This window comes from Papio anubis, chromosome 14 (assembly GCF_008728515.1).
Source record: "Papio anubis isolate 15944 chromosome 14, Panubis1.0, whole genome shotgun sequence".
Taxonomy (NCBI): Eukaryota; Metazoa; Chordata; class Mammalia; order Primates; family Cercopithecidae; genus Papio; species Papio anubis.
This window is the reverse complement of record NC_044989.1, coordinates 33,350,445-33,370,285: the sequence shown is the minus strand read 5'-3', so window position 1 is coordinate 33,370,285 and position 19,841 is coordinate 33,350,445. Positions and strand designations below refer to the sequence as shown.

The 19,841-nt window shown below is 41.9% G+C and overlaps 1 protein-coding gene across 11 annotated transcripts in view; it reads right to left on the bottom strand.

Annotated features, from left to right (window-relative positions):
• Positions 1 to 841: 841 nt before the first annotated feature.
• RASGRP3 (RAS guanyl releasing protein 3) overlaps positions 842 to 19,841 on the bottom strand; it is a 133,779-nt gene continuing 114,779 nt past the window's right edge. For 9 of the 11 annotated variants that reach the window (XM_009183972.4, XM_017947422.3, XM_017947419.3 and 6 more), the window contains 5 exons: positions 14,946 to 15,093; positions 9,120 to 9,156; positions 6,992 to 7,117; positions 6,298 to 6,656; positions 2,306 to 2,672 (listed from right to left, as the gene is read on the bottom strand). In XM_009183972.4, the coding sequence (XP_009182236.1) occupies positions 2,664 to 2,672; positions 6,298 to 6,656; positions 6,992 to 7,117; positions 9,120 to 9,156; positions 14,946 to 15,093 (679 nt within the window). In that variant the 3' untranslated portion in view covers positions 2,306 to 2,663. Of the gene's footprint in view, positions 2,673 to 6,297; positions 6,657 to 6,991; positions 7,118 to 9,119; positions 9,157 to 14,945; positions 15,094 to 19,841 lie in introns of all 11 variants that reach the window. The other 2 variants (XM_009183970.4, XM_009183975.4) reach the window with 1 other exon arrangement.

Here is a 19,841-nt window from a genome sequence, read left to right as displayed (position 1 = left end):
ATATCCACTCAACATAAGGGTTCAAATAACCAATCATGGCTTCTCTGGTTTAGGCAGATCTGAGAAAGCATCAGTCAATTCGTAGATGCTCCAATGAAGATGCAATTAAAACATTTAATGAATCCTGCCCTCATACCTCATTTTTATTGTTAAGAGTTTGCTTTTGTTTTTTCTTTCAATTTTCTGGGTGACAGTGATCATCAAACCTACAAAATTAAGGTCTGGAGGAGTCAATTGTGATTGTTCTTTTTGCCCCATCATGGATTTGCCTATTTTGTTTATTTTGCTGATTATGGGAAATTGATTGATTGGAAACATCAGAGTCATTGGTTGTCAGTAAATGATATAATCAAAATTATAAGGCAGTTTTGTCATAGACTTAAATTATTCTTCAGCAAAGTATTAATAGGTAGGGGTGTGTGTGTGTGAGTGTGCGCGTGTGTGTGTATACAGTAAGTCCTCACTTAACATGGTCTGTAGGTTCTTGGCAACAGCAACTTTAAGTCAAATGAAGTGTTCAAACTGGTCCTCCACAAGGTGATTTCATTCAATTTCCTTTCATTACGTTGATGAGAAAAAAAGTTGGTCTTGTTATAGTTGTTTCAAGACCAACTTCAAGTTGTTAAAGTAGCAGTTTCCAAGAATCTATGGACAAATGAGGACTTACTGTGTATATACACACACAATATACAGGCACATATGTAATTTATATATGTATATACATAGTTATTCTTTTTTATTTTTTACTCGTTACATTTAATATCTTTGTCATAGGAAGGCTGACAATATAAAACTTCCTATGTATGAAAACTCAAAAATAACCAAAGTGGAAAGTGAATAATTCCTTTGAGAAGCAAAAGAACAGTACAATGTTTATTAACACGTTTCTTCCTGAATTTTCTTCCATTTTTTTAAACACACAAAAAAGCTTTCCTGTACTTAGATTGCTGTTTTCTGTTTTTAATGTTGTTAACATGCATATTATTGCATTTATGGGTAGTAGTAGATAGTGTAATATACATGAAACCAACATCTAGGGATGACTGCCTTCTGAGTGCTTACAGGTGGTGTGTTCTCTTATTATCCAGCTTAATCACAGCTCCCTCAACTGATAACTTCACTTCATCTGCAGTATTTCCAATCTGTAAATCTGGTTGGCACAAGTTGGTTTTAGCATATTTGGAACCATATTTTAAATCACTGGAACCACTTTGCCTTAATGCCCATGGGCTGTCAGCTCTCAAGGGCCAAGACCAAGTTTTTCTTAACTTTGTGCATATAGCATGGGACCTGGCTGGAACAGGTACTCAACAATTTTGCTGAGCAGAACTGTCCTCAGTGGAGAAAAGAAAGGAGAAAGGCTTTACTGTAGACTGCCCCAAATACAAACAAATTCCATTTTAAATGGAATATATACACTTTAGCCCCCAAATGCAGACCAGTGCACCTCTGTGGGGTAGTTTCTGACTAGTCACCTGGTAACAGATTATTCCTGTCATTCACAGGCTCAGTCCCATCTCTATTTTTCAGTATCTTGAATCAAGCTCTCTCTCCTCTAATCATGGAAGAAATAGAACCATAACTAGTTATTTTGGGTAAATGGGAGCTACTTAAAAGATTGATATTTTAAAAGCTTAAATGAAATGTTAATCAAATATGGTTTGTGATTATTTTCTTTCTATGAATATTCTTTAATTGTGGAAGGCCGTTTCTTAGGAAGAGAACAAGGGTTTTCTTTTACAACCGAAAGTTTTTTTTGTTTGTTTGTTTTTTCATGAAATTCTTGAGTTTTAAAAAATTGATGGTTGTTTTGCATATCACCTAGTAGCTGATTCAATGGTTTGTTTTTCTGCTAAATGTTAACCTTCAAAACTTGAATTTATTTCTTAATTGCTATTTCTACTTCAGGAATCTTAAGAAAGATGGCTTCACCCAGTCAGAAGGGACAAGCATAATTTTCTTCCATGGCTATTGTAAGTATTAGGAGAGTTTTCACGACCATGCCATAGCTTCCTAGTGATGCAGAATTGGTAAGACTTGTGTGATATATACATGTGTGACTTGTTACATATCATAGCAACTGTATGGTAAGAACAATGTAAATAGCTTCTCTTGCAGTTGACCATCATTAGAAGAATCACTGCATTCCAGTGTCTGAAGAGCTTCCTTGTCCTCAGGAAAATGTTAAGTCCTGGTCCCATCCAAAAGGCAGACCAAAAAAAAAAAAAAATCCTCTAAATCATCTCCTTGTTAACTGTTCCCCGCCACAGCACACACAAAAGTTTATAAAAGTATTGAAAGGATATTCTCACAAAAAAAGCGAAGTCTGAGTTTACAGAATGAGTATCAAGTACATGCAAAAAAGCTTTCGTTTCACCCGTATATAAATGGCTCTAGAGAAAGATACATGAAAAAAGTACTGACTACATAACACAGTCTTTGTGGCACTTAACTAGGGGTAGGGGAGCAGGAAATAAATAGTTCATAGTTAGGGTCAATTCTCTGTCCCATAGTCCAAACATGGAGATCCCACAGTGTCCCAAGGCAGTGAACATCCAGGTATCTTTCCAGATAACTTCCTGAGAGTCACAGCTTTCTTCAGAGTGTCTCATCTTGCCCTTCCGAAAGCCCACATTATTGCCTTCAGTTTCCGCAGCCTGAAGTCAGCCATCCTGAAACACAAATTGGAACCTATTGCATGGCTGGATCTCATGTAACAAAGTAAGAATGTTCCTAGAAAGCAGTTTTTCAGATGAATTTGAGGGAATATCTGAAATGATCAGTACCTCATAGTCTCAGGATTTAGTGGGAATTAGGAGATCACATAGGTAGCCGGGTGCAGTGGCTCACACCTATAATCCCAGCACTTTGGGAGGCTAAGGTGGGAGGATCACTTGAGACCAGGAGTTCAAGACCAGCCTGGTAAATATAGCAAGACCCCGTCTCTACAAAAAATAAATAAAAACCAGCTGGGTGTGGTGGCATATGCCTGCTGGCCCAGCTACTTAGGAGGCTGAGATGGGAGGATCGCTTGAGCCCAGGAGTTCGAGGCTGTGGTGAGCTATGACTGCACCACTGCAGTCCTACCTAAGGGACAGTGAGAGCTTGTCTCAGAAAAAAAAAAAAAGAGAGAGAGAGCGAGAGAGAGATCACGTAGTTCACCCAGCACATGAACTCTTGAAGACTCCTATATGGAGTCCAACTAGGATGTTGACCTTAAAGGCTTAAAGGGTATACCACAAATCATTAGTTCCTCAAAATGATTCTTGTTAAAAGGTTTCCCTTTTAGAAATCCACAGTGTAAATTGTACATAAGGGCACTGAGAAAACCTATCAATCTACATATGTATATGTACATATGTATGACTATATATGTATATGACATATATTCACAAACATATTCCATTTTATTTAGTCAGCATTTCCCAACGCTTTTATGATAAATATTTGTTGACTAAATTTAATTTAGTAGAAGATAAAGGAAAATAAAAGAAGTTTAAAGGAAATGCATGTATTCTTACTGCCAAGAGAGTAATCTTGACCTGTTCTGACATGCAGGGGCTCTGTGGTCATTGGTGAGATGAGGTACACTGCCACAGAAAATGTTCATACCCTTATATTTTAAAATAAGTATAAATCCTAGAACTCTGTTGGAGGAAATACACGGATTACAAACACAAGTACCTTTTCTGCGTTCTACAGTTTTTAACTACAGGACTCACAAACATCATCTGATACTAAATAATAAATGTGTAGGTCAGTGCTCCTAATGCCATTTATTGGTCTTGCCTGGCAGAAAAAAAAAAAAAAATCTTAAATTTAAAAACTCCTTTGTCTACATATTCAACCCCTGGGTATAATTTTGTCATTTTTTTTTTTCCTTCTTGCTTATTCCCTAAACAGGGCAAACATCTCATTTGTTACTGATTTCTATGGGATTGAGACTATATACCATACATATGCATTTCATGCAACAGCATACTTCCTTCATTAATTAGCACAGATGAAATTAAATACTTGGGGTCAGTGAATCATCCCTGTGCTTTAAGAGAGAAAAACATGGCCGGGTGCAATGGCTCACATCTGTAATCCCAGCACTTTGGGAGGATGAGGCAGGTAGAATACCTGAGGTCAGGAGTTCAAGACCAGCCTGGCCAATGTGGTGAAACCCTGTCTCTACTGAAAAAACAAAAACTAGTGGGGCGAGATTGCGCCACCGCACTCTAGCCTGGGTGAAAGAGTGAGACTCTGTCAAAAAAAAAGAGAGATAAGAACACAGAAAGGATAAGAGAGCATTTGAATATAAAAGTTCAATTTCCAGAAAACAAATTTAGATTTTTTTAAAAGCCCAGATACTTGTTTATATTTCCTTATAGAGATTAATGATCAGGAAATCTTACCTATGTGATTGTCTTACACCCAACAGGCTGTGAACTTCTCCTAACTCAGAAGCACAGTTTAAGTAACTTGAACTGTGAGAGGCCAATAGTAGTGAGCTCATGGCCAGTTTCACTATTTGTTTAACAAAAGCAGGTTCTCCTCTGAATTCAGAGATGCCCATGAGGTGGGTGCCATCCTGAGCACTCTGGTAGGCATCCTGCCATCAACCTGGAGAAGTTCTTTTTCTGAGATTCCAGGGGCAGCTACAGCACCCATGGAAATAGCCTCTGCAGGCTGAGTTGGTGTACGGGGTGACTAGACAGGGAATCCAGAAAATCTTCTTGCACAATGATTCTTTGCTTTTTTGGATCACATACCCGCATGTGAATCTGTTTAATGCATGGACTCCTCTTCCCAGAAGTGAGCATATGTTCATGTATAATTTTATATAAAGTATAAAGTGCTGTCATGAACCCCCTGAAGTCATTAAATAGACGTCAGGTTAAGAGCTGTTGGCACCAAATCATGATCTTTCTCTTATTCCCGTTTATATTCCCAGCTTGAACTGTGCTAGGCCAGTAAAAGAAGTGGGGGGATAGGACTGATACAGTTGCCAAGATGATCAGTGGGGGAAATGTTAAAAATAAAGTGGGTGTTGCAAATCTATAGAGACAGAAAATAAATTAGTTGGCTGCCTAGGGCTGGGGTGAGGTGGGGGAGAGTGACTACTCATGGGTGTAGGATTTCTTTTTGGAATAATGAAAATGTTCTAAAATTAGATTGTAGTGATGGTTGCACAACTTTGTGAGTATGCTAAAAGCATACTGAAAGTATACTAAATTGTATACTTTTAAACGGGTCAGTTTCATGGCATGTGAATTACATCTCAAAGCTGTTTCTAAAAGTGGATGTTATAAGAAACAAAAAAAGTGTTTTAGCAGAAACTTACAATAAACCTTGTATGACCAGAGATAATGGGTGGCCTCCTTATGCACTGCCTTCAATCAGGAAGGAACTAGGGGGATTTCTGGTTAAAGGTCATTGGAGTTTTTCTCATCATGGAGAGATGTATGGAGAGATGTGTTTAGGTCTCCTGAAGAATGGAATGTGGAGGACCACCCATAAGACTAAAGAGCACTGGCTTGATCCAGTAGGATCTCTGCCTAACCCAATATTCTGTTTATGAGAACAATTTGACAGGGCGGCAATGGCTGTCCTCCATGACATTGCTTTAAACGTTAGGAATATGATGCCAATTTTCTCAAATCCTTTCTCTTAATACACTATAGACTGTTAACTAATAAATTTATCTAACTCCATCTTGAATCAATTTCTATGTCAGCATACTCTAGCAAATTCCATCTGCATCCTACTTTGCTTTGCATGATTTTGCTCACGCAGAGGCAGAGCCTGGTTTAGAGATCCTCAAGGGCCGTGTATCTCTGATTCTTACCACCCCCTTTTCCATGATGCTGTCAAAAGCTTCTTTTGAGTAGAGTCAGAAGTTTCCAATTCTCCTTTATCTAAAAGGCTTTTGCTTCCACTGCCTTTCTTGACTCTGGCCCTGGTTCTAGCTTGGAAAACCAAGCTGATCTGTATTGTGTACTGGTATCTTGGATATATAGTCAGGGGCTTCTGGGGCATCATTTCAGTACGCACACATGACAGCCTTCACTAGGTTTCAGAACTTGATCTGGTTCAATTTTTTACATCATGAAACTGAGATCCAGAAAGAAGAAACATATGTCCAGGGGCACATAGCTAGCCAGTGGCAAGACTAAAAGTGATACATGTCTTCATTCCCAACCATTCTGCTTTCAGAACTACCAGGCTGCCCCCCAGACCCTCTGTCATGCTCATCTCAGCACTTTCAGCCTCCTTCTTCTGGTTTTCTTTGTGGGTTGACCTAGCACTTACCTCACCATCCTGTCTGGTCTCTTCTCCTTCATCCTGGTCAAGTTCGAACTCCGTGCCCCGGTCTACAACATCCACACCAGCATGCACCCTGGGCTTCTCATTTTCCCATTTGGCAAAGCCTTTGTCCTTTGCTGCTTTGTCATGGAACTTGGATCTCATTTTAGGGAAGGTGTGGGACCCTGAGTCCCCCCAGCCAGCCTCTGACCAGACAGGTTCAGTCTGGGTGGCCTGGCTGGTGGTGGCCCTCTGTAGCCTCACGGAGATCTTGCGAGAAGAGCCTGTAACCAGTGTGATGGCTCTGCTGTCTAAATCCCTGTGTCCAGCAGTGACTCCAGGGAACTCAAACACCTCATCCTGTGCTGGAAGTGAAAGAGGATGGTGATTATTTGACATCTGACTGCTTGATAGCAAAGCATCAAGGATAGTGCAAACAGCACAAGTCTGGCATGCAAGGTCCTAGAGGAACCGACGAGGAACAGAACTCAATTAGCTGTAGGCAAGCTACATGTTCCTGAGACTGGAAAGCAGAGAGAAGCAAGGATGATTCAAGGGTTTAGCCACTGCTGCTCACCCTAAAGAAGGCCTTAGCATTTAGAGAGACTGACTGGGTTTAGACCCAGAACCTAAATGAGGTCCAAGTGTGAGGAGGCAAGCAGAGAGAGACCATGGCAGCAAAGAAGGCAGAGGGCATTACCTGGGGGCAGCGAGGGGCTTCCAGGCAGTGACCCATGACCACTGCTCAAGGAGGGCGCCCGGGCAAATCTCCTGCAGGCCAGAACCAGGAGGTCTTTGCACTGTTTGTGACAATTGGCTCCACAGTCTGAAAAATTCCAAGGGTGTCGCAGATGATTAGTGTGTCTGATGTTGATTGAGTTTCCAGGGTGGCACTTGATTTTTCAGCCCTCCCCTCCCCAACCCCAGTTTCTGTGTTGAATTTCAGAGTTGAGCTCAGGCCCATGGGGTGTGTCTAGCATCTGGAAAGGGGCCATTGGTCCACACTTGCCTTCCTGAGGTTCCGAAAGTTCTCTTACATTTGCTCAGCTTGATTCTCTATGCAATTGAGGACCTAATGAGCAATTGTGCCTAGGGAGCAAATAGAGTCCAGCCTGAGAGGTCAGTTGCCTTTGCCCAAAACTAAATGCAAATCAAATGGGGTTGAGAGTCTTTCCCAGGCTTAGATGGAATCCCCACAAAGAGAGCCTAAGGCAGGATGAGGGCAAGAAGCCTCAGCTTCTAGCCTCTCCCAGGCCAACTGCTGCCTCTGATCATTTATTGTGAGGAGTTCCTCCATTCAGCACTTGTCTGGACTTTTTTACTCTTCTTCATTTTCCAAAACCTTTCAGGGCCAGTGATTACATCTTCTGCTTCCTTCCTTTGTATAGAAACAGAATACAAGATGAGCAGATGCTCAGTAAATATGTTCTGTATTTGCTTATGCTTTGAAACGGTATGCAGTAGAGGCTGTGAAATTGCCCATTAGGATGTTTTAGATAAGGTAATAGAATGTTAATTACTACTTGGGGTAGAAAAATGTGGCCACTTCAGATGGTGGTTCCCAATTATTTCCTATGGTGAGGGTCCTACACTTCACAGAGAATCACTGAATAGAGATCATCATTTCTCTCCTACCGTCAAAGAGGACCTTTCTAACTATTTCCAATACCCATTTTCCCCTAAGTGATCTTGTTTCCAAAAAGTCTTAATGACGTGTTCAATTTATTTTAATTAGTTTTTTCTTCACTTTATATGCCATTAAGAAAATACAAGAGATAATCCAAAGGTATAATATATTTTCATCTTTATAAAATTGTGTGTGTGTGTGTGTGTGTGTGTGTATTTTAGGGTATGAGGATAGAAACCAGAATAAAATGAATGACTCACTGCTGGGCAATAAGTTCTTGCAGTATCTTTGCTGCTTGAAAGTAAAAATCCAAGTTAGACCAAGGCAAGTGATAGAGAAGCACTAATGGGAAGGTACTTCTGAGCATTAAACAGTGGCTTCCATTGAGATTTGGGAAGTTTTTTGTTCATGCAAAATGAGGAGCAAATACTGGAAAATAACTGGAGAAAAAGGGCATGCTAGGGGAACAACATTCATCTGAAGGTATTCTGTGATTAAGATGTTTCTTTTTGAAGTTTTATTATATTTTTCAAAAGCATTGTAAGATTCTTAAAAGAACCATATAAACTGTCCGCATAGTGTCCAGCAACTTCTTAAATAACAATAATGTGTACTTGATCATATATGTACAAGTAGCAACACATTCCTAAATGCTTAATATACATGCATATAGCATTTGTCAAATATATTTTATTCAATTGTTTATAAACTTAATTAAATGGGAAATATAGAGGAATGCATTCACTGAAAAGGACAAAAATACATTTTAAGTTTTCTCCTTGTTTTCTGTTACCATCTATGTGATTTAGTAGAGAAAAGAATAGCTAAGTGTGAGTGGGAAGAAGTGCCTATGGATTATAGAAATAGTAAGTAGTGTTTTTCTTTGAAGGAAAAATTTCTTATATACAGTATTTTAGCTAGGCTTGTCCCACTCAGAATTCCCACCTTAACTGGATGCCTCTGATTCAAAAGAACTAGATTTATGTGTGTTGATAAGAGTGGTTTCTAACAAGCTATAAAATTCCAATTTTAGCTCTCCAAAACTCCAGGAACTCCTCCTCAGAGGCAATCATTCTCAGTTGCCGTTGACCCAAAAGACTGAAATTCTGAATAATGTCAAGAGCTTTTGTAGTTTAACCAAAAATGATTCTTAACCAAAATGTCACATTTTAAAAATTTTAACAAAATAACATTGATTTACCTTTGCATTTGTATCCTTGCTTGATTATGCCCCAGAGCTGTAACAAAAGACAAAGGAATGTCAGGGAATCTGAGGATAGATCTGGAAGGAAAACAAGGCCACTGAGAGGGAAGTCCTGGGAAGCTTCATGACTAGCCAGGCACAAACAGGATGTAGCCACTCTTAACACCCTTCCTGCCAGATAGAAGAACCCTCTCTGGGCCCCTTCCAGCTATGGTGATAACATGAGTTTCATTTCCCTTTTCTTTCTTGGAGCCAACTGGGAGCCGGGATGGGAAACTACTAAAGTTTGATGCACCAGACTTTGGCCTGATGCGTTTTTGGCAAAATGTACAGAGGAGATGGCCACTTGGTCTTTGGGAGCCCCTGGCTCCCTCTTTTTAATGACACTAGCTGCTCTTGGTACCCACTACAGGAAATGAAGCAATGGAAGAAGCGCGCCTCACATGAAAGCATTTGGATTTTCCTAGGTTATTTTCTGAGTAGTATTTGTCCCATGGAAAAATACAGAAGAGGAAATGATCTTAGTTATTCATGTCTTCATTCTCCGCATTTGCTCTATGTTTGGCCTGTGCCAGGGCTGTAGGAGATGTCGAAAAAGCTCAGATTCTACCAACCAAGGAGTCTGTGACTTCCTTGTGGTTAACGAGTAGGAAGTGACAAATCCCTGAGGCGAGATGTGAGGGCCCACAGTTCCACAAGGGAGCATTTGCCCAGGGGGTTCAGGGGCAACATTCTGGTGGTGGTGTCTTCGCTCTCTAGACAGACTCCTAAACACCATAAAGAAGAGGGCCTTGCCATGCCCTTCTGTGCCTCCCCACAGATCTTGCACGGGGTGACAGATTCACCAGAGGTGTACAGTATGCGTAATTAAATGGGCTTAGCTCAAGTTGGAGAAGAACTATTGCTAACCTTTACATGTTTGGGTTAGGTGGCTCTTATCTACTTAATAAAATAATGTTGAAAAAAGCAGGGCCCACTGGGACTGATGGGGGTGCCGTTCACAATGTTCACAGTGTATTATAAGCGAACAATGCCCCCACGTGTGGGCAGCATGGCCCACTCTTGCAGAAGAGTAAGTCACAGCCAATGTGAAGTGACTCAAGAGTACAGGAAAAATCCTTACTTCTTGACAAGGAACTTCCGCAAGTAGAAAACTAAAATTCCTTTGAGCCTTAACAGCTATTTGGTCCTTCAGAATACGTATTAAAATGCAAATGTCGGCCAGGTGTGGTGGCTCATGCCTGTAATCCCAGCACTTTGGGAGGCCGAGGCAGGTGGATCATGAGGTCAAGAGATCAAGACCATCCTCACCAACATGGTGAAACCCCATCTCTACTAAAAATACAAAAATTAGCTGGGCATGGTGGTGCATGCCTGTAGTCCCAGCTACTCAGGAGACTGAGGCAGGAGAATCGCTTGAACCGGGGAGGTAGAGGTGGCAGTGAGCCAATATCCACTGCACTCCAGCCTGGCGACAGAGAGAGATTCTATGTCAAAGAAAAAAATAATAATAAATAAATAAAATGCAAATATCTCCTAGGACACAGCAATATTTTGTCTTGGGGACAGGAAGGATTATTTGACAACTAAGTAGAAGCAAGGATGGCTGGAAGACAGAGGGGCATAATCCAGAAAAGGGCAGTGGTGGCCAGGATCATCACAGCTTGATCTTTATGATAATCTAGTTTGCTTCTCTTTTGTAAAAGGTGAATGTGATGATCCAGGAAGTTAGATAATTTCCAATCTCCCACAACCTGGAAATTCTTTCTCCAGAGCCCTTGGTAATGATAATAGCAATCATAATGATGATAGCTAACATTTCTTGAACTCTTGCTATGTGAGAGGCACAGTTTTAGGGTCTTTATACATATTAGCTTGTTTAATTGCTCATGATGTCCTTATGATATAGGTAATAATATTTTTCTCATTTTTACAGACAAGGAGACTGACCTGCAGAGAGGTAAAGTCCGTTGGCAAGGTCTCATAGCTAGTAAGGGAAAGAAGAATGTGTCACTTGAGGGAAAGACAGGAAGCCATTGCTCCTGCATACTCTGTGTGTGAGCAAAGGCACTGAGGTGGGACAAGAAAGGATAAGATTTAAGAAGAGACATCCTAATATCCAGATATGTTACATTATTGCATTGCTGCAGGAACTGCTGAAAACCATACAGTCAAGCAAGAGTGCTGGAGGTGGGGGTGAGGAGGTAGGTTTGCTCATGCTTACTTAATAGCCAGGAACAAACAGTAGCTAGGAAGAGGCACTGGGCCAGTGTGCCTGCCAAGAACAGGAGAGGATGAACTCATGTGGATGGGTATGCGGGAGTATTTCCCACAGTCCTTGGATTTGAGACCACCGGCTGCTGTCATATTTGGAGTAATTGTGGTGTAAGGAGCACTGGACTGAGAGTCAGGAGACCTGGGTGTGACTCATGGTTTTGCTGCTAATGATCTGTGAGACCTTGGGGGAAGTCACCTAACTTCTCCAGACCTCAGTTTCTTCATCTACAAAATAAGGGAATTACTAACACTCTTTCAGTTCTGGGATTCCAATTCTAAAATAAATCTTCTGCAGAGCAAGTCTGTTTGTCTTCCTTAACCTTAAAATGGAATTTATTTTAAAAGCAGATGGTTCCGGCACTGGAACCATTCTCCCACAATTCCTTTCAATGACACATCTATAGAGCTATAGTTATAAATTCCTTTGAAAACCAATGGGCTTTCTAACATGAGTGTCAGTGAAGATCAAATCAAATCGTATCAATAAAATTAAATATATTTTAAAAACAAAAACAGCTGTAAAAATTTTAAATGAGTTAATTTCAATTAAACTCTCAAAGTATCAAGGAATACATAAAAAATGTGTACTCCAAGCCATGTGACGTGCAACGTGTCTAATAGTATTTTATCATGCAACAACATGGTGGGTAAGTATTTACAGATAGAAATAGACCCAAAGATGGTGAATGACTTGGTCAAGGACATAGAGTTAGCAAAGGCAAAACGGAAATTTAACCCAAGGTTCCAGACTCCAGGTCCAGAGCTTTCTACTTCATCACAGCTGCATCAAGAATACAGCACCAGCATCTCTGCTCCAATGAGTCAGGGGGACAGGTGTGGAACTTCCAAGAAAGTCTACCTTGCTGCTCCCACAGAACCAGGGCCTCTGTAAAAGGGAGAAACAGGACAGAAGGACTCGAGAGCAGAGATAAGACCTTGAGTTTGTTTGTTTGTTTGTTTTTTGAGATGGAGTCTTGCTCTGTTGCCCAGGCTGAAGTACAGTGGCGCGATCTCGGCTCACTGCAAGCTCCACCTCCCGGGTTCACGCCATTCTCCTGCCTCAGTCTCCTGAGTAGCTGGGACTACAAGCACCCGCCACCACACCTGCCTAATTTTTTATATTTTTAGTAGAGATGGAGTTTCACTATGTTAGCCAGGATGGTCTCCATCTCCTGATCTCATGATCTACCCGCCTCAGCCTCCCAAAGTGCTGGGATTATAGGCGTGAGCCACCACGCCTTTCCGAGTTTTTATTATTATTATTATATTTAGAGATGGCAGCGGTGGGGGTCTCTTTATATTGCCCAGGCTGGAGTCAAACTCTTGGGCTCAAGCTATCCCCCTGCCTCAACCTCCCGAGCACCTGGGACTACAGGTCCATGCCAAAGCACCCGGGACCTTGAGATTTGGTAAGGGCCTTCTGACTCTCACAGCCCACCAAAAGACAGATGCATCATCCTGACTTTTGGCTGAGCCATGCCATGGCCCAGCAGCCTGATCTTTTGTTCACTGGGTCCCACTGTGTAGGAGTGTGTTACACATGGCCCCATCCCACATCAGAACTTTCAGGTCTAAGTACTTCCAAAGATTTCCATCAGAATAGAGAAACTAGAGAAACATGAAAAAGGAGATCATTTTGTTTTGTTTTGTTTTGTTTTGTTTTGAGACTGAGTCTTGCTCTGTCGCCTAGGCTGGAGTGCAGTAGCATGATCTTGGCTCACTGCAACCTCCGCCTCCCAGGTTCAAGTGATTCTCCTGCCTCAGCCTCCTGAGTAGCTAGGATTACAGGCACCTGCCACCATGCCCTGCTAATTTTTGTATTTCTGGTAGAGATGGGTTTTCCTCATGTTGTCCAGGTTGGTCTCAAACTCCAGACCTCAGGTGATCCTCTGCCTTGGCCTTTCAAAGTGCTGGGATTACATGCGTGAGCCAATGCGCCTGGCCAACCATTTGTTTTATGATAAAATGGTCTGGTCATGCAATCCCAGTGGAGATACTAAAGAAGAACTTCACCTTCTCTGCAGTGAATAAAGAGAGCTAGTTAGACGGGCTTTGCCCTGTGTCACATCAGCTGCTATGACCACCTGGGACCATCTTTGAGGTAATGGCTGCCTCTTATTTACCCATTCTCAGAGGAGTGTGTGCTTGAACACAGACTCCTGCATTTGGCCCCCCAAAGCCAGTTCTTTGAGCCTGGGATGGGAAAAATGTAATTTCTGGTAGTGTATAATATTGGCAACAAATTCAATATAGGCGAACAAGTCAACAGGAGGACATGGCTGCCAAATAAAGGTGACACGACTGAGCTCTGGCATCTAGAAAAAGGGGTGACTGTCACCGGGCGTGGTTGCTCACTCCTGTAATCCCAGCACTTTGGGAGGCCGAGGCAGGCGGATCACAAGGTCAGGAGATGGAGACCATCCTAGCTAACACGGTGAAACCCCGTCTCTACTAAAAACACAAAAAATTAGCTGGGTATGGTGGTGGGCGCCCGTAGTCCCAGCTACTCGGGAGGCTGAGGCAGGAGAATAGCGTGAACCCAGGAGGCGGAGTTTGCAGTGGGCCAAGATTGTGCCACTGCACTCCAGCCTGGGCGACAGAGCAAGACTCCATCTCAAAAAATAAAAATTAAAAAAAAGAAAAGAAAGAAAAAGGGGTGATTGTCATACTCATCTGGGTGCTGGGCCTCCCTCACCTGGAATACCGCATTTTCCATTGTATTTAACTTGGATATCAACTGGAAGACATTCAGGGCCCAAGAGTTTCTGTTAAGGCCAGGATCAAAAACTGACTTCACTTCCCAAAGAATTATCAAAAGTGGGGGAAGGAAGCGTGCAGTTTTCATTTGTTGCAGTGGTATAGGTGAAGCACAGGGCTGACAGTCAGTACACCTGTGTCGGAGTCCAAGCTCCGGTAATGATTAGCTGTGCAATCCTCAGGAACCTGGGTTATCCTCTTTGAACCTCTCTATCTTCATAAGCAAGATGGTGAAAGTAAAATACCCACTTCAAGGGCTTGCTATGAGGATTAGTTACCATAATGTCTATGGAAGTACTTTGTTACCATCAAGCATTCAGTAAATGTTATTTATTATTATAACCAGCTTCTCTCCAAAAAGATTTTTTCTTCTTTTTGAGTTGTGAATTATTGAACCATGCCATGATGGATTTCTGGTCACTAATAACACATGAAATGAAAACTGGAAGGAACTCGCTAAGATAAATGCACCTCTTAATTGCAACCACTTATGAATATCAGTGATAATGCCAGGGCTCATTGGGCTGACGCTTTTCCCTGGCAGGGATTAATAAACAAACCCACTCTCTTGAGTTAACAGCCAACCTTCCCTGTTTTTGCTGGCCCTGCATTCCTAGAAAATAACGAATCCTTGCCTTTGGTGTTTAATCTTTAATTTCAGGGAGGCATCACGTTTTACTTCTGATTCAAAGCAGACGGTGAACTTTATTTAGCATATCATTTTCCTACCCTTTCAGAATGCCGCGCAAATAACTACTTATGTAAGAAAACAACGAAAAACAGACTTACGAATCCTGCACAGTGTTCGCAGAAGGTTGGTTTGAGATAGGTCATCTCCTGAAAATTATGGATAAATCCTGGTCCCATTTTACAGTGTAGTTGGGATTTAGCTCTCAGGAAGTAAGCCATCATTTCATCTTTACTAATTAGGCCATCCCTGTTAAGAGAATCCAAGAAGGGAGGGATCTTTGAATATCAGGTTGCTACGTAGTCGCCACACTTTAATCACCCACCTCCCAAACCTTTGTGGCCAAAAGCAGATGAGGAATATTCACTTCTCTGTTACATCTCAGAGAAACGGCGAACCTCAAAAGGCATCTTCAGGTGTTCAAAGCCTTTTTCAGTGAGCAGAAAATTGTGTATGTGTGCACCCTGCATGTGTGTGTATGTGCAGGAGCATATTCATGTAAGCACACGTGTGGCCTGTGCACCACGGCACACAAAGTCTTTATTATGAAAAGCAGCTTCCTCAAGGACATCTTTCTAGTCCTTGCCTAGCTGTAAGGTTGCGAGAATTAGGATGATGGAGAAAGGCAAAAAACTGTATAACTGGACTGACCATTCTCAAATTCATTCAGCTTGACCCTGTCCGGGCTCCTTGGTGATATTTTCACTCACATCTTAGTGGCTCATAGCCCATTCACTGTGACTGGCTGGGAGCAATTCTTCCAGACCTACTCCACACAGAACAAACCTCTGGTTCTTCCCACCTTCCTACCCCTGCTCACCACATACCCTGACTTCTTGCTTATCAAAAATGATCCAGTTGGCCAGGTGCGGTGGCTCATGGCACTTCGAGAGGTAATGGTAATCCTAGCACTTTGGGAGGCCAAGGTGGGTGGATCACTTGAGGTCAGGAGTTCAAGACCAGCCTGACCAACATGGTGAGACCCTATCTCTACTAAAAACACAAAAACTAGCTGGGCATGGTGACGTGTGCCTGTAATCCCAGCTACTCAGGAGACTGAGGCACGGAGGCAGAGATTGCAGTGAGCTGAGATCACACCACTGCACTCCAGCCTAGGCAATAGAACGAGACTCTTTCTCAAAAAAAAAAAAAAAAAAATAATAATAATAATTGGATCCACTTGACACAGGTGAGCTCCATATTGCTTTTTGTCCATTAGCGTGTGCTGGCGATCACACCTTTCCTTTCCGGTTCAGAATTCTTTTCTACCTCCTCTGTCCTCTCTTGGGGCTCCTCTCTCAGAGGAAATGTTGCCCCATCCAGCACTCTCCAGCCTCCCCGGGACTCTCCTCCTTCCAGGTTATGCTCAGTCTCTTTCCGTTTCTTCCCCCTTTCACAAATATGCTCAGGACTTTCCCACCTGAAAAATCCCCTTCCTCAGTCCTGCCACCATCTCCAACAGGTGTCTTTTCTCTCTTCCTTCTTTTACTGCCAAAGTTTTCAAAAAGAGAAATCATTAGGCTCTTTTATCATTTCCTCCAGGTACTCTTTATGCCACTTGGGTTTCTAACCCTACAAATCTGTCACCAAGAACATCCTCAGTGGCCTTTTCTCATTGGCAGGAGGTAACACGGAGACATATTTCCTTCTTTCGGCGCTCTCCCCTTAGGCACCCTGGAATTGCATGCCACCCCGCTTCTCCTCCTTCCTCTCCAGCTCCCCCTTCTCCAGCTCGCTGCAGGGCCCTCTGACTCCGTTCAATGCCTGCATGTAGGAGGGGAGTCCCTGAAGGCTCATTCCTCAGGCCCCAAGCTCACCTCCCTCTAAGCGTTCCCACCAGAGTTTGCTCACAAGATCGCGACTCCAGCTTACAGTGGGGCTGAAGACTTCATCTCCATTCCCAGCCCTGACTGTTGTCCTGAATTTTTGCACCACATCTTCAACAACTTGCTAGACCTCTCTGCCTGATAATCCACTCTCTGTCTCAATCAATGGTTCTAAGTCCAACTTCATCTCTCTCTTCCCTGTACTCCCTGCCCAGGCTTCCCTATTGCTATTTGCTGTGCCACAATTTTCCCCCAGGCTTGAGAATTTGAGATCCCTTTCTTACCTCCTATGCAAAATAACTTTGATTTTTGTACATTATAAGTATTATTATTAAAGTTATTTTGCGTAGGAGGTTAAAAAAAAAAAGGATTCTAAATTCTCAAGCCTACTGAGAAATTATGGCACAGCCTAGCACCCAACAGTTATTTTTTCTGCTCCTCTGACCATCCATCCACCATCAAGGAGGCACCAGTGTCTATTATTCCCTTCTTTGTGTTCTTGAGTTCTCATCATTTAGTTCCCGCATAGGAGTGAGAACATGTGGTATTTGGTTTTCTGTTCCTGCATTAGTTTGCTAGGGATAATAGCATCCACTTCCATCCATGTTCCTGCAAAAGACATGATCTCGTTCTTTTTTTTTTTTTTTTTTGAGACAGAGATTCGCTCTTGTTGCCCAGGCTGGAGTGCAATGGCACGATCTTGGCTCATCACAACCTCTGCCTCCCTGGTTCAAGGGATTCTCCTGCCTCAGCCTCCAGTATGTGCCACCATGCCTGAGTAATTTTTGTGTTTTCAGTAGAGATGGGGTTTCTCCATGTTGGTCAGACTGGTCTCAAACTCCCGACCTCGGGTGATCCACCTGCCTCGGCCTCCCAAAGTGTTGGAATTACAGGTGTGAGCCACTGTACCTGGCAATCTCATTCTTTTTTATGGCTGCGTAATAGTCCATGGTGTATATGTACCACGTTTTCTTTATTCAATCTATTATTGATGGGTATTTAGGTTGATTATATGACTTTGATATTTGAATAGTGCTTCAGTGAATGCTCACATGCCTGTGTCTTTACTACGGAATGATTTCTATTCCTCTGGGTATATACTCAGTAATGGGATTGCTGGGTTGAAGTGTAGTTCTGTTTTCAGCTACTTGAGGAATCGCCATACGGCTTTGCACAATGGTTGAATGAATTACACTCCCACCAACAGTGTGTAAGTGTTCCCTTTCCTCTGCAACCTCACTAGCATCTGTTATTTTTTTACTTTCTTTATTTTTTTATTTTTTAATTTTTTTTGAGATGGAGGCTCACTCTGTCGTCCAGACTGGAGTGCAGTGGTGCGATCTTGGCTCACTGCAAGCTCTGCCTCTCAGGTTCACGCCATTCTCTTGCCTCAGCCTCCCGAGTAGCTGGGACTACAGGCCCCCGTCACCATGCCCGGCTAATTTTTTGTATTTTTAGTAGAGACGGGGTTTCACCATGTTAGCCAGGATGGTCTTGATCCCCTGACCTCGTGATCCACCCGCCTCAGCCTCCCAAAGTGCTGGGATTACAGGCGTGGGCCACTGCGCCCGGCCAAGTTTTTGACTTTATAATAGCCATTCCTGGCTGGGCACAGTGGCTCACACCTGGAATCCCAGAACTTTGGGAGGCCAAGGCAGGTGGATCACCTGAGGTCAGGAGTTCGAGACCAGTCTGACCAACATGGACTAGTCTGGCCAACATGATGGAACCTCGTCTCTAAAAAAAAAAAAAAAAATTGCCTGGCATGGTGGCGCATGCCTGTAATCCCAGCTACTCAGGAGGCTGAGGAATGAGAATCACCTGAACCCAGGAGGTGGAGGTTGCAATGAGCCGAGATTGTGCCACTGCACTCCAGCTTGGGTGAAAGAACAAGACTCTGTCTCAAAAAATAATAATAATAATAATAATAGCCATTCTGACTGGTATGAGATGATATCTCACTGTAGTTTTGATTTGCATTTCTCTAATGATCAGTGATATTGAGCTTTTTTTCATATGCTTATTGTCCACATGTATGTCTTCTTTACAGAAGTGTCTATTTGTGTCTTTTGCCCACTCAAAGGAATGGGCACTGATTTCATAATGAAGATGCCAAAAACAATCTTTATTATATATATGATAAATAAATTTATTAATGCATTGTCTCACAAATTTATGACATCATTTGCTACGTAAATTTGTGTAACAGTACATTAGCCCATCTCCCCTCCTAGGGACTCACAACGTAACACACTTTAGCCTATTAAAAGCTTTGGGAAGTCACACAGTAAAGACACCTATTTAATGAGATTTAACCCTGTGTTTCTCACATGTGATGAGTTAGTTCCTTTTTCAAAAGTACTAATTGATAGCTACTTCTGTGGAACATCATTTGGAAAACAGTACCTTAGAGAAAACATCTTTTTGAGACTTTCCAGTATTAACCACTCAAAACTTTAGTGTCATGTAAGCAAGATATGAATAGTTCAAACCTTCATTCATAGAAAACAATTCTATAGATATCAGTAAGTAGAGATAATGATGATATAGAGAGAGAGATAGATGCAGATATTTGCTAGGACAATCTCAATTCTGTCTCTAGAACCAACAGATAAAAGAAATGAAGACTGGGAAGTTATTTTAAGTCAATGTCCTATTTACATGTCACTAATAGTAACAAACTAAGCAAAGAAGTGGGTAGTTAGCAGGCAATTTAAATTTTACTTTGTGAAGGAAGTTAATGTTTCTAATAGAATTTATTTTAAAAATATTCTTTGTTCTGGGTATATAATGAAGATGAATTTAAGATTTTAAGTTATGTTAATGTGTCAAGGCTTTTCTTGGTGTGTTGAATTACAGATTTTATTTTCTTAAATTCAATTAAGAAAAAATGGCTAGAGACAAGGTCCCACCATGTTGCCCAGGCTGGTCTGAAACTTCAAACGATCCTCCTACCTCAGCCTCCCAAAATGCTGGCATTACAGGTGTGAGGTATCACACCTGGCCCCAGATTTCATTTTTTAAAAAAATCTCACACAAGCAAAAATATTAGAGAATTTTAATGTAATTTCATTTGCCCATTTACCAAAACAAAATCCAGCATTTCCTTACAGGTGATTTTTAAATTAGGAACTAATCTTGTACAATTAACAATCAAATTATTAATGCCAG